The 14,971-nt window shown below is 36.9% G+C and overlaps 1 protein-coding gene across 5 annotated transcripts in view; it reads right to left on the reverse strand.

Moving 5' to 3' along the window:
* LOC131429847 (3-phosphoinositide-dependent protein kinase 1) overlaps positions 1 to 14,971 on the reverse strand; it is a 259,510-nt gene that overhangs the window by 151,378 nt on the left and 93,161 nt on the right. For 4 of the 5 annotated variants that reach the window (XM_058594254.1, XM_058594253.1, XM_058594255.1 and 1 more), the window contains 2 exons: positions 11,009 to 11,182; positions 9,529 to 10,515 (listed from right to left, as the gene is read on the reverse strand). In XM_058594254.1, coding sequence (XP_058450237.1) covers positions 9,529 to 10,515; positions 11,009 to 11,162 — 1,141 coding nt within the window. In that variant the 5' untranslated portion in view covers positions 11,163 to 11,182. The remainder of the gene's footprint in view (positions 1 to 9,528; positions 10,516 to 11,008; positions 11,183 to 14,971) is intronic. The other variant, XM_058594252.1, reaches the window with a different exon arrangement.

Below are 14,971 nucleotides of genomic sequence, written 5' to 3' on the forward strand. Positions count from 1 at the left end.
GATGTTCTATGTGCGGAATTACATTTGGAACAATTTTCAATATTTAAACATTCGGTTGCCATCAGCTAGAATAAGTATTCCAATTAACCTCAATTATAACACTATATTTGTTATATTTGAAGCGTGGATTCTCAAAGTTAGCAATAACTTCAATCTTCAATCGAAATTTCCTGATTTTGACTTTTCAATAGGTCAATAAATACATCAGAGGAATATCGATCACTCATCCCCACTATTTTCAGTTTTGGTTTCCCGGGCTTGGGTATAACAGCATTGTATTCAGTTCCTAAATTGCTTTTAATGTTTTCTTTCACTGATTGGATGTCCTCTCCTGCTGCGCGCTCAACAATAATCGAACCATCTTTACCATTTTTAAAATTACTAATTTTATGTGTTCTTGGATCTAACTTACCCTTCAAAACCTTTCTCGTGTCATCGCTCGTTTGCGAAAACTCGACAGCGAGTCTTACGATTTCTATTACGATATTTTCCCAGATAGAACGGCCGCGTATGCCTTTTTGTTATTTCTATAAAATGCTTCGTCGTTACCTTCATTATCAATATTATTATCAAACGGTTCATCATCAGTTTTTGAAATAACTTTTCTCTTCGTCTGGGATTTCCCTCCGACTCCGAATGAGTCTTCCTATTTGCAACAATTTTCTTTCTATTCATTACAACCAAATCATTATTATTTTGCTGATTATTCAAAATCAACAAACTTTTCAAATCGTCCAACTTTCTGGCCACACTTCTTTCCATCTCCTTCTTCATATCACTAACAGATCGGCTGAAAAGTTCGTATCATTTCTATGAGAGGGCGCCACTAGAATTAAATCCATACCATTTTCAGTTAGCAGAGATGGCATTTCACCAGAGTTATACACGCTAGAGTCAGATTTTTGCCACACCGAGGATGAAAAAAACGAAGCACCGCACAAAGAGGAAAGCGCACTTCTTCTCAGTGTCGAATAGACAGCATTTGAGTGTGTGCTTGTGGTTAAAGCAGCTGGCGCGAGTGAAACACATTCTCTTCGCATGAATCGCTCACACGCGCTCTCGTCTAAATACACCCAAGTGACCACTGGCGCGTGATTGTGAGCGAACACTTCTGTGAACTTCAATTAATAGAGAGTAGATCTGGCCTTGCTATGAAAAATTTGCAAGGAAAACCGAAAATTCTACGATAAATTGTTTTATTTTGCTGATTTTGTGTGTCCACGCTTCATCTACGAAAACCATACAGCAGAGTGCTCACCGGCGTGTACACCTCTGTGAAAGTATCTGCATCCTCCTCAGAGAATTTATTAGCTAATGCTCTAGCACTTTGGTGCGATTCAGTGGAAGAGGTAAAAGGAAATAAACAAACGCACTCATGATGCTTGCACACTTACACAACAGTGGTGTATAAATGTGAAAGAGAAGAGCTCTCGTTGAAGTTGTCAGTGCGAGGGGAGAAATTTTGCTTGCTCTTCGTCACACAGAGGAGATAGACATCTCTGTCAGTTAGTACCAACCTTCAAAAGATACGTGTATAAATTTGACAGCTATCTGACTATTAGTTTGTGAGATATTGCATTTTGAGTAAAGCTACTTTTGTTATTGTGAAAAAAATGGAAAAAAAAGGAATTTCGTGTGTTGATGAAACACTACTTTTTGATGAAAAAAAGTGCCGCCGATACCAAAAAATGGCTTGATGAGTGTTATCCAGAACTTGCACCGGGCGAAGCAACAATTCGTAAGTGGTTTGCAAAATTTCGTACTGGTCATATGAGCACCGAAGACGATGAACGCAGTGGACGTCCAAAAGAGGCTGTTACCGATGAAAACGTGAAAAAAATCCACAAAATGATTTTCAATGACCGTAAAGTGAAGTTAATCGAGATAGCTGACACCCTAAAGATATCAAAGGAACGTGTTAGACATATTATTCACGAATATTTGGATATGAGAAACCTTTGTGCAAAATGGGTGCCGCGTGAGCTCACAATCGATCAAAAACAACAACGAATTGATGATTCTGAGCAGTGTTTGGAGCTGTTGAATTGCTCCCTCATCCACCGTATTCTCCAGATTTGGCCCCCAGTGACTTTTTCCTGTTCTCAGACCTCAAGAGAATGCTCGCTGGTAAAAAATTTAGAAGCAATGAAGGGGTAATCGCTGAAACTGAGGCCTATTTTGAGGCAAAGGACAAATCGTACTACAAAAATGGTATCGAAAAGTTGGAAGATCGCTATAATCGCTGTATCGCCTCTGATGGCAATTATGTTGAATGATAAAAACGAATTTTGGCAAAAAAATGTGTGTTTCTATTAAACGATACGAACTTTTCAGCCGAACTGTTAATGAGTGAAAGAACATCATCCTTTGGCATCACATTATCCATCGCGGCACCTTCCAAGCAATCAGCACATTTAAACAAAAGCGCCTGTGTATCTGAAACCCAACCGGCCATGGCTAATATGTACAAATTTACGAGTAAATGCGCACTCAATTTTCTCGGAAATTTTTCAACCGATTTTTACAAACTAAAAATATTCTTCAAAAATTCCCTAAAAAGTTGATCCAGATTCGATTTCCCGGTATTAGAGTGCGATTAGTGATTTTTTTTTTATTTTATGAGTATTTTTTCACTAGAGATGACGAAACGAGGTGCACATTTTTATAAAAATTACTACTAAATTCATCTTGTTGACAGATCTTGTTATGTAGTGAATATATAAAACTACTTGGAACTACTACTTCCCGGTTTCCGCGTCCGAAAGAAACGATAATAGTGAAGAAAAGCTTCAAAAACGGAGTTCACTTCGATTTTTCAGCAATGGTTAACCCGATTTTAACGAATCATGATTCAAACTAAAGCTCTCATTGTCTTAAAAGTTACTGTGCAACTTCATCCAAATCTGACTTCCGGTTCCGAAATTATAGGGCGATGAGTGTCAAAACATCATTCAAAATGAATGAGTGTCATGATCATTCAAAATGACGATCAGCGATAACAGATAGTTATGGTGTCATTTCCGTAGATTGACATTCTCTTAGGAAACTCTATCGGTGCCAAGCAGGTAACGACTATTTTCCTGGTCGCTTCTGTAGTTTTCCGTATAAAAATAATAATTCCCGTAGATAACCGTAGAGATTTTTAAATTCCCTTAGATTTTATCTACGTTTCCGTACATCCGTAGATTATCTCCTAATGCGTATATCTACGTAGATCTGACATCGCTGATGGCGATGCAAAACTGGTACGCGTCGGTATGTGCGCATTTGTCTCGTTCGCAGCGTGCTTTGTTCAGTTTCGTATTGAGCAATTTGACATCTCTGTTCCACACACATTTGCATTGTGTAAGGATATGTTCAACCGCGGTCAAGTTGACAGCGGGTTATGTTTTACACAGTGGGTAGAGTGGAAAAATCATTTAAAAGTATCAAAAGCTTAGACCATCCCGTTCATACGCACAGAGGTGCGAACGCACATAAGTGTCGAGTCACAGAGGTGCAATCGCATAAAGGTTCGAAGACGAAGGGGTGCAAAGGCACAGAGGTGCTAAGGCAAACCAGTGCTGATCTAAAATGTACCAGAATTTGTATGCTGCATAGGATCGAAAGAGGCGATACATATCGCGAGGTGCTACACTGCAAGCATCGCATTTAATCGCCACAAAAAGCAATATGGCTTTTATGAAAGGGCTATTATGCGCAAAAGCGACTTCTATTATGATTTTGATGAAGTATTGGGACACTCATGTACCAACGTAATCTCAGATGTTTTTGTGTCGTCGTTTGTGCAGGAGCCCGTTTATTCTTTTTTCGGCACTTTTGAGTAAATTTAGTTTTTGTACAGTAATATGCGTAACGCGTATCAATAATCATCCGCATTGGTACGCTGGAAAGGGCATTCAAAGCCCTAAAAAATAGTATGATGGATTCCAGTGTTCTCTTATTTCTGTTAGTGTAAATCGTAATTGTTCTCGAAAACATCCATTGAGGTAGGTTGGCCGAGTTTTGTGCGGAGTTAGTTGGCCTAGTTGTAAATTTAGTGTATTCGTGAAATTCAAACTTTTTTCTGAGCGAACTTTAAGTTACGCTAATATTGATGATTTTAAGTGTTGTATTCATAGTTAATTAATATGCATGTACATATTACTATTCGCTCGGTATTATTATTCCCACATACATATTACTTACTACAAGTTACTAAAGTTTTCTTATGAGGAGTGATATCTGCTCGATTCTCTATCCATTTTTTGTCGTGAATACGACTTACTTTACTATGGGGCGCCTTTTCAAAATTTACCCTCTGAGAGAGTGATAAGTTTTTGATCGTGAATATCTCCTGTTATATCTAACGAATCAACATAATTCTTGCTACATGCCATCGGAAATATGATCACAATTTTATGATAAAACTTTCAGTTGTGTGACATATTCTTAAATAGTTCACAATTAAACTTTTCTGAAATGTTTGGTATAAACGAGTATCAAAGAGGATAATTCATATGGCGCGTTTGCCTTTCTCGTATTTTGAAAGCTCATAGCTCAGTGATCTGTAGAAGGATTTATATAATCTAACTACCAATAGAACCGAGAATCTTCAACTTGAACGTGTATTACAACAATATTGAAGTTTTTCAATAGTACACTATTGAAAAACCTGTTTCATTTAACCCATGAGTGCACCAGCCAATCAGAACGCGAGATGTCTGTATCTATACAAGAGCATCCATATAAAAGTTGAATGGTTCACTTTTCCTATCATTTGCTGAGCAACTCTTCCCGAAACAAGACACACGACAGCAACATCGAGGACCTGTCGTCTCATTGTTTCCCGATATGAATGCACGAGACACCGTCAGCACAATGACACCGAAAAAGGCAGCCAAAAAGTCCAGCAAGGCCCATTACCGAAACAAGACACACACGAGAACCATCTCAGATCTCAATATTTCCTACCAAAAGATTCATCAAGATGGGAGTTAAAATAATTTGCACCGTCACTAACACATTCAATTACGAACGGCAATGCGAAAGCGAAAGTGATGATTTTGAACACATCTTTATACTAGTTTACAAATATGCCGTGCGAAACAGAGTTGCCACAGATCAATATGTATTTTTGTCGCGAGTACTTTAGTATGCGGCCGAAAACAAAAATTGTTAGAACAAATGTTTCCACTTGATTTGCGCATTCTACTTTCCAGGCGTATCAGAACTGGCTAAACTTAAAGCAATTCTAAATATTTCTTTATCACAGTGATGTGGTCATCCTGAAAAGGACGGGGTTTTCAACGGATGGCCAGCTGCAGATGGCGAGGGATGATTTTCGTTTTCGTTGTCATGGGCAGCGTTAGCGGTCAACTCCAACACTTCGGCAACCAAGTACTCCATCACTGCCGCCAGATAGACCGATGCACCAGCACTGAGACGCTCGGCGTAGTTCCCCTTCCGAGGCAAACGATGGATTCTGCCGCCAACTGGGCACTTCAGACCAGCACGGTTTGAGCGGGACTTTACCTTGCCCTTAATTGTTCCTCCACAATATGAAGTTAACAGCTTGACGACCCATTCAGTATTACTGGCTGCCGCTCTGCTAACTCTCTCTTTTATATCGTTTCATATAGGAAAGGAATTCTAACAAAGGGGACGTCCTACCGTGCTACCACTAGCACGTATAAAAGGAAATGTGATGTGAGAAATAGCGTCATTTAAGTTAAAGCAGCTACTCTGTACGTACGAGACATCGTCAGAACGATGGCTTTGAAAACAGGTAGAAAAGCAGATTTGTACCGTCACTAACACATTCAATTACGAACGGCAATGCGAAAGCGAAAGTGATGATGTTGAACACATCTTTATACTAGTATGGGGTCGTGTGAAAATATGCCATGCGAAACAGGGTTGCCATATATACAGGTTAATCTGTATTATTATTATTACTATCATTATTATTAGAATCACTCTTGCATACCGAAGATCGTAGATACATTTCAGACCAGGCCATTGCAATTGTCTCGTACTGAAATTTCGAGAAGAATCAGATATCTTCGAACTTCATAGCTTCAATAAAAATAAACTACAAATTTGTCGTACCTAGCTTCCTATATTAGCAAATTAAAAAGGAATTGTTTCAAGTTTGGAATATATAGTTGTAGAATAGTAGCTGTTTAATCTAACTAATCTGTACTTCAATGTAGGTGTATCGCTTCAAATTCTATTAGTGAAAAAGAGGAAAGCTTGCACAATTCATACAATCAATCAACTAACTGATATTCGGAAAAGTGATGGGAGCGTGTCAGTTTTTTCGTATTCACGACATCCAGTTATGTCTCTGACATTACTCACCCGCCTTTTTCTCTCCTCTCATGACTCCAATTGATTTGAATTGTTTCCACTAATAAACGATTTCCATTGATGCATTTGATGTGTTTCACATATTTCATCATACTCGGCCAACCTACCCCGGCCCTGGGGTTAGTTGGCCAAGTTTTTTCTCCGCATTTGATTGTTAATAACTATTTCCTTGATGTTTCTAGAGCTATGAAAAAAATTCACAAATGTGCTCAAAAGATATATCTTCAAGACAGCGTAAACCGTTTATCAAAAAATCTAACCTGAATAAGTACAGAAATTCCGAAACGAAAACTCGGTAAACTAGCTCCTAGAGGAACTCCTTGGTGGAATGCTGAACTTGCTACACTAAGAAAACTATGCTGAAGAGTTTGGAACCGCCGACGCAGAGATGAGTCGGAAGCATTCGTGAGGGCTTACAAAAATGCTCTTTGATCGTCTGAGCGAAGTGGTTGAAAAAGCCTTTGCACAAATGTCTCTAATCTGAACGAGGCTAGCAGGTTAAATAAGTTACTGGTTTTGGTTTCTTAAGAACTTCAGATGGTAAGTACTTGTCTGATGAAGGTGATGTACTTCACTATATTTTTAACACTCTATTTCCAGAATGTATGGAGCCATCACAGACAGCTGTTCCTGAGACTTTTAGTGGTAGTTACGATTCTTGGGCGTTTGCTCGAAGAATTTTGACGATTGAATGGTCAACTGGACGGAAGAAAGTTTTGCTCCGTACAAGGAAAGAACGGAGTTTGCCAGTGTTACTGCAGAAAGGGTATGGTTATTTCATAGATGTTTTAAAGAAAATTCCCACTTTTAGTGTTGCGACAGAATATATTACAAGAGCTTGGCAGGAAATAATTGTCGAATTTATTCTCAAAGGCGGTCGCGACACTTATGAGGAAGCGAAGAGTTTCAGGCTTATCAGTCTTAGTTCATTTCTTCTTAAAACAGTGGAACGTATGATCGATCACTATATCAAGGATGTTAGTTTTAACGTGCATCCGCTGCATGAAATGCAACATGCGTGGAAAGTTCACTACATGCCTGTTACATGATGTGTACAACATTGAAAAAGCTTTCTCACAGAAGCCATCTTTCTTAGATATTAAAGTGCTTTCGATAACTTATCTTTCAGTTCAATTCTAGAAGCAGCTCATGGTCATGGCATACCTTCAAATATCACAAATTGCTAGAGAAGCGTAATGACCTCGGATTCCCGACTTATCATATATTGATGACCTGTGTAAGCATTAACATTCTCTGATTTGATGCAGCAGGTCCTGCGATTTGTTGAGCAATGAATCATGAGGACACAAATCTAGATATATTCATTGGATCTACACAACTCTTGTTAGACCAATTTTAGCATAAGGATGACATGTGGTGGCTGAAAGCAGCCCTGCAAAAGTTGGGACTCAATGAGCTAAGCTGAAGTAGATAGTTCGTAGTTGCACTTCGTGATTAACCGAAGAGGTGGAAATGCACAATGAAACAAGAAAATGAGGCTTGTGAGAAGCAAATCATTTTCACAGTACATACCCACTCACTCCTAACTTTTCTTTAAATGATCAATAACGACGCTAGCTACAGCCAAAGGCTGTGCTACAGAGGAAAAGGAGGGAATGTTAGTCCGATACTCGTTATTTCTAGAGACCGCGGGTACCACTGTATCTCAATGAGCACCACGAGATAGGAGATGTGTTAGTAGGTAGGGAAAGAGATCCGGATATGTTTTGATAAACAATATGATCTCAACAAAAGCTGATTTTCGATACTCAGAAGAAATATAAAATATATCTGATATGATATGATATGCAGACGGTGCCTCGATTGGTTAATATCGTTGAATTTTGGGGCAGTAAATTCTCAGTTTTGCCGCTTGAGTATTTTTAGTTTTGCGAATCAACATTATCCAATAACTAACACTCTTTCTACTAAACACACACTTGCCACATCTGAACTATCACTCAAAATAACTGTTTCGAAGAAATATTTAACTATACGTATCAAAAAACACATTGAAATTATACTTTTTTGAGAGCAGCACTTAGACCCCGCATCGTACTCTCAGTGATGCCAACTCCTTTCTCCTGCCCTGCAAAAGTTTGGACTCACTTGAGAAAAACATATGTACGTATTTGTATGGCAACACAATAATGAATGATTTCTTTGAATTATCATTTATTTTTTCTATCGAAATATAATATGAAAATTGTGACAAGTAATACTATTGAAGTGCAACAGTTACTTTATTAGCTCAGATTCAAAGTATCGATACTTGGAAATGTTCTCCAATGACCTCGAAGCCTACCTGCTTAAAATTGCAAGAAACTTTGAACAAACTATTGAACATAGCAAGAGCAAAGCAAATGTCGAAAGAAACCGAGTGATAGTGATTTTGAATAAAGCCGAGAAATAACACAAATAGTGGATATGTTAGAACTCATTTCATAATTCACTCATCATAGTGCATATGTTTAAACTCGTCCAGGCTCGTTTGAAAGCTACTATTGAATTATGGACCAAGATTAAAGATCAAATGGCTGTCACCTCTGGTTCTAGATATAATTATATGAGGGACGTAAGGGACAAAACGCGTTGTATTTTAAAAGCTCAATTTTCTCATAAATTGCCCAGCTGATTCCTACAATTCTATGCTAGTTTGAAAGATACTAATGAATTTTGGATGAAGTTCGAGAATTAAATGATTGTCAGTTCCGGTTCTGAAAATAAAATAGTATAAGTGACATGGCTGACTAACACTACATTTTCCATCGGCTGAATTTTCTCGAAAATGACTCAACGAATTTCGATAAACTTATTTAAAAGCTAACAATGTTAATCAAACTTGGAAGGGTTATGGTGAACATTTCCTGTTCTAGAGATGTAATGTTATATGTGATGTAACAGGAAAATCCGTGTTTTTATTCACCAAAATTCCTCGCAAATGATAAAATCGATTTTGAAAGACTTAGAGTCGTTCAAAAGCAACTAAAGGTAATTTGATGAGCTCACACTACTAATGACCGAGAGTAGATTCTTACAAATGATTTAATGAGACTTTTCAAATGGCATGAGAAAGGCATTATCACACCACTAGGTGGATCAAGCAGGGGTTTCCGATACAATCCATACATATATACTACGCTAAAGCAAATAAACTGATCTTAAAGTATAACTTACACTTTATTGCTTTTGAAGAGCTTGGAATGCCAGTTATTCCTAATTCCAATCCCATTAATCTTGTTATATGTTTGTCATCTAGACCTGGTGACACATGATCTGGAAAGTTGAACCATTCTTTTGAAGAATCTTCTTTTTCAGTTATTGTGTATGCAGATGAGTCGAGAAAACTCGGAGTCGTTTCGCGAATTGCTGAAAAATCTATACCGTCGAAAAAATCGTGATTCCGTATACTTGTATATGGCAAATTATCATCAGCGCCCAATCTTCTCTTGGGATCTAAGACTAGCAACTTTGTAATTAAATCCTTTGCTGAATGATTAAAATTTTCAGTAAATTCGAGTTCCAATTTAGAAATTTTTTGAAATATCAAATAATCATTTGCACCACGAAATGGCGGATAACCGGCAATTATTTGATACATAATACATCCAAAAGACCACAAGTCAGATGCTCTACTCGAAAATTTTCCTTTCAAAATTTCAGGTGACACATATTGTGCGGTACCAACAAAGCTGCCGCGTTTGCGTTTTGAATGTTTTCGGTGGTATTCTGTTTCATCACGGTGAGTCTCAGTTTCTTCTTTTTCGTCACTGCTACTACTACAATTGACGTCAGCATCTCCTATACGAGACGACCCAAAATCAGCTATCATAGTATGAAAATTTTCATCGAGCAATATATTTTCAGGTTTCAAATCCCTGTGAATTATATTATTACTATGCATTTGCTCTATTGACTGTAAAATCTCAGCTGAATACAATCTAATTGAAGTTGCATCCAATTTTTTTACTTTATCTAGTAATTGCAACAATGTGCCATTTTTTGCATAGGTCATAACAAAATACAGTTTGCTAGCATCTTGAAATGTGCAATATAAATTCAAAAACCCTGGAACTCCGCTTAGAATATTGAGTGCTTCTCGTTCGCGTTTTACGTATTCTTGTTTTTTTTCGTGAATAATCTGCTGTTTTTCACATACTTTGACTGCAAAGGAGACAATATTTTTAAATGCAAAATTGTGAGTAAAAATTTCTGAAGCGGCCCCCCGTTTTTCGCGAGGTAAGCAATTTTGAAATAACAGTTTTAATTTTATAGTTCATGTATTCACAAACATACTCGCAAAATATTTCTTCGATATCAAACACTTTTTATTGTAACGCATAGTGACATTAGAGTTTTCATTCGAATTGTACGATACTTTACGAATTGGTATAAAAATATTTTTGTCACAAAACGAGGCATAATTTTACCAAATTTTTCATTATTTTTTAATTAAATTGAATTTAACGCATCTTCTCAATGCGATATTTGATGAGTCATGGTAGTGAAATGTTTTCAATATTATTAACTCTAATAATCTACAAACAAATGTTGAGTTAATAAATGGTTTAGGAAATCAGTTATAGCAAAATCGATTACCTTGTTAAAAAGGGGGGGGGGGGGTCACTTAATAACTTTTTACTGATATTATACTTACTAGCATATGATTTTGAAGTATGTATGTCCTTTGCCAAGTACACTAGACTAAAACTACCTTCTCCTATGAGTTTTCCAAATATAAAATCATTGGCGTTACGTCTAGAGCGACAGTCGGATGCATTATTAGTTTCCACCTGGGTTACGGAACTCATATTTGTAGTCACCTGAAATACTGCAAAACATATGTTTTAGACATTTGTTGTCCAAAAATCTGCACGGCTAGTTTGTAAGGAAATTAAAAGTAAAGTCAAAAGTGCTCCTTACACAAAACCTATTTTGTAGCTATTTCTTTGCGTTTCGCCTTCGGCTCGTCAGCGCTTAAAGCAGTTCAAATTGAACTGCCATCTCGTGCCTAGCAGTTCAACTTGAACCGCTAAGCAGACACAAAGTTTGCACTACTTATGCAACCCTCAAACAATATTGCACAAGTGCTATATTATTTCTGACGTCTCAGGCGTAAACGAGTGACGGCTTATTACTGGCAGTCGCAGAATGTGAACATTTAGGGGTTTTGTTGGTTTGTGCAAAAAGCACATATTTTGTTTCTATTTCTTTGCGTTTCGCCTTCGGCTCGTCAGTGCTTAAAGCAGTTAAAATTGAACTGCCATCTCCGCCTAGCAGTCCAACTTAAACCGCTAAGCAGACGCAAAGCTATTTTGTTGTCTATCACAAGTATTGTCTACCGGCATTGATAACATCTTGTTTTGTTATTCGTGAAGGAAAGAAAAAAAAACCCTTCTTAATCCACCTAGTGGTGTGATAAGGCCTTTCTCTTCTTTCATAACAATCTCATGAAAATATATTTCATACTTTTATTATATCATTTCGGATACTAATTTTGACACCAATTGATTCGAGTAATTCACAAAAGGATGCTTCAGTGTTTATGTCACTCAGTCAGCATCATTTTTCCAAACTAGTGCTTGACATTTGCGTTGCCTATTTGTATGAGAAAAGTGATGCTAATCTAAAAACCCATAAATCTTGAAAAATCACCATAAAGGGGGGTGGGGGTTACAGTTACGTCACTTTTACCATCATATCTCCGGGACCAGAAGTCACAGCCATTTGATTTTCGAACTTGATCAATGGCCTAGCAATAGCTTTCAAACGAGCCTAAGTTTGTTAAAATCGGTCCAGCCAACTCTGAGAAAATTGCGCGGTAAAAAACAACACGTTTTGTCGGTTACGTCATTTATACCATCATATCTCCGGAACCAAAAGTCACAGTCATTTGATCTTCGAACTTGATCAATGGCCCGACAATAGCTTTCAAACGAGCCTAAGTTTGTTAAAATCGGTCCAGCCAACTCTGAGAAAATTGAGCGGTAAAAATATCTTCGACAAGTGCACACACATACACACAAACATTTTCCGATTTTGATGCAAAAAGGCTTAGAATTGCATGAAACGTCGAGATTTAATGTCATCTCGAGAAATTTTTTTCTGAAAAAATCGACTTTGTGGGACTTAGAAAAAATATCAAAATTTAAAATATCAAGTCCCAGAAAGTTGATACTTTCAAAAAAATTTTTTTTTCAGATGACACTAAATCTTGACGTTTCAGGCAGTTTTAAGAGTTTCGGCATCCAAAAAAATTTTCGATTTTGAGAATTTAATGTACTCCCCCCTATGGTGCTGTCAAAATTTTCAAAACTTTACCGCCGAGCGGCAGCCCTTACGCATGTCCGATTTAGCACAAATTTTGCATGAGGACATTTTTCGAGGTGCTTAAACTTTTGAGCTTTACAAAATTAGAGGTGATCCCAAAATTTTGATACCCTTATATATATATATATATATATATATATATATATATATATATATATATATATATATATATATATATATATATATATATATGAGCGGTAAAAAGGTAGTAATAAAATCAGCGAAAAAACAATTGTGAAACTCGTGAGAACTACTACGTAATGTAAACAAGAAATGGAATGACGTTTACAAAAACATGCAAACTTAATTTCTAATGATTAAGTTTCACATTTGATTTTCAATACAACTGCTCTTAACATAAACATGGATCTTGTTAAATAATCTGCTCATGAGAGATTATAATGCGACATAATATAGAATTGATCTTTGGTGTTTTTGTAAATGAAAAATCGACAACGAACTGCATTTTTGTAGTGAAACATGTTTTCGTACGCCCGAAATTTTCAAGCGCCTTTGAATTAACGTGTTTTTATGATTCTAAACCAATTTCTGTGAAAATAACAGTCTATTATTTTTAATGAGAATCGTCGGAATGGTGTTTAAAATACGTGTATACAAACATTCTTCAAAATTCTCAGAAAAAAAAAATTTATCTGCAAGTTTTGCGTTCAATTCAAACAGATAAATCTTCCACAAATTTTTTGCAAGTTTTGAATTTTATATCAATGTTTCTCTAAAACTGAAGAAAACTGCGCACACTGATCAAAAAATTCATGAGGCAGCCAAAACAATGCGGACTCTGCAGAAATATATTTTTTAGGAAGGTTCAATTCGGCTTAGCATGTTTGCCTTGCGGAGAGCATCAATCATTTCAGTAATTTTTCTTCCACAAGAGATTTATAGCAATTTCGACGTATATTGTGTACGGTACAAATATGACAGCCGTTTGGAAAGTTTTTGATAAGTTGCTCAATTGTTATAGATACTCCCGTTTTACATGACGATGTGAAATTTTTTGTAGAGCTTCTAGTGAAACATTAAAAAGTTGGTGATTCACTGCACAATTGTTTTAGATGTACTTAAAGTTGTCCTACAGTGATTTTTTCGGTAGTATTGTGAAACTTAACAGTGATAAGTTGCACAACCAATTTTAATATATATTTCTAAACATATCTAATATAAATAACATTTCTAAATCAATTATAAAACATCTTGAAAGTTTAATAAGTTACATTTGTTACTTGGGTTACACCATCATATCTCTGGAACTAAAAGTCACAGCCATTTGATCTTTGAACTTGATCAATGGCCCGACAGTAGCTTTTAAACGAGCATAAGTTTGTTAAAATCGCTTCAGCCATCTCTGAGAAAATTGAGCGCGTAAAAATACAACGCATTTTGTCGGTTACGTCACTTATACAATCATATCTCCGGAACCAAAAGTCACAGCCATTTGATCTTTGAACTTGATCAATGGCCCGACAGTAGCTTTCAAACGAGCCCAAGTTTTGCCTTTCTCTATAGAAAGGTATTAGAATTGCTGGAAAAACCGACTTTCGAACGGAGCCTCGGAGACTCATAGTGTTATATACCACTCGACTCAGTTCGTCGAGATCGGAAAATGTCTGTGTGTGTATATATGTGTGTGTGTGTGTGTGTGTGTGTGTGTGCACTTTTCGAAGATATTTGAACGCGCTCAATTTTCTCAGAGATGGCTGAACCGATTTTAACAAACTTGGGCTCGTTTGAAAGCTACTATCGAGCCATTGATCAAGTTCGAAGATCAAATGGCTGTGACTTTTAGTTCTGGAGATATGATTGTAGCGTTGTATTTGAACGCGCTCAATTTTCTCAGAGATGGCTGAACCAATTTTAACAAACTTGGGCTCGTTTGAAAGCTACTGTCGGGCCATTGATCAAATTCGAAGATCAAATGGCTGTGACTTTTAGTTTCGGAGATATGATTGTATAAGTGACGTAACCGACAAAACACATTGATTTTTATCGCTCTTATATTTATAAGGGTGCCAAAATTTTGGGATCACCTCTATTTTCGTTAAGCTCTAGTGCTCAAAAGTTTAAGCACCTCGAAAAATGCCTTCATGCAAAATTCGAGCTAAATCGGACATGCGTAAGGGGTGCTGCCCGGTGGTAAAGGTTTGACAATTTTCGATCTTGAAAAAGCACCTTAGGGGGGAGTACATGAAATTTCCAAAATCGAAAATTTTTTTTGATGCCAAAACTCCTAAAACTGCATAAAACATCGAAATTTAGTGTCATCTCAAAAAAA

This window comes from Malaya genurostris, chromosome 2 (assembly GCF_030247185.1).
Source record: "Malaya genurostris strain Urasoe2022 chromosome 2, Malgen_1.1, whole genome shotgun sequence".
Lineage (NCBI taxonomy): Eukaryota > Metazoa > Arthropoda > Insecta > Diptera > Culicidae > Malaya > Malaya genurostris.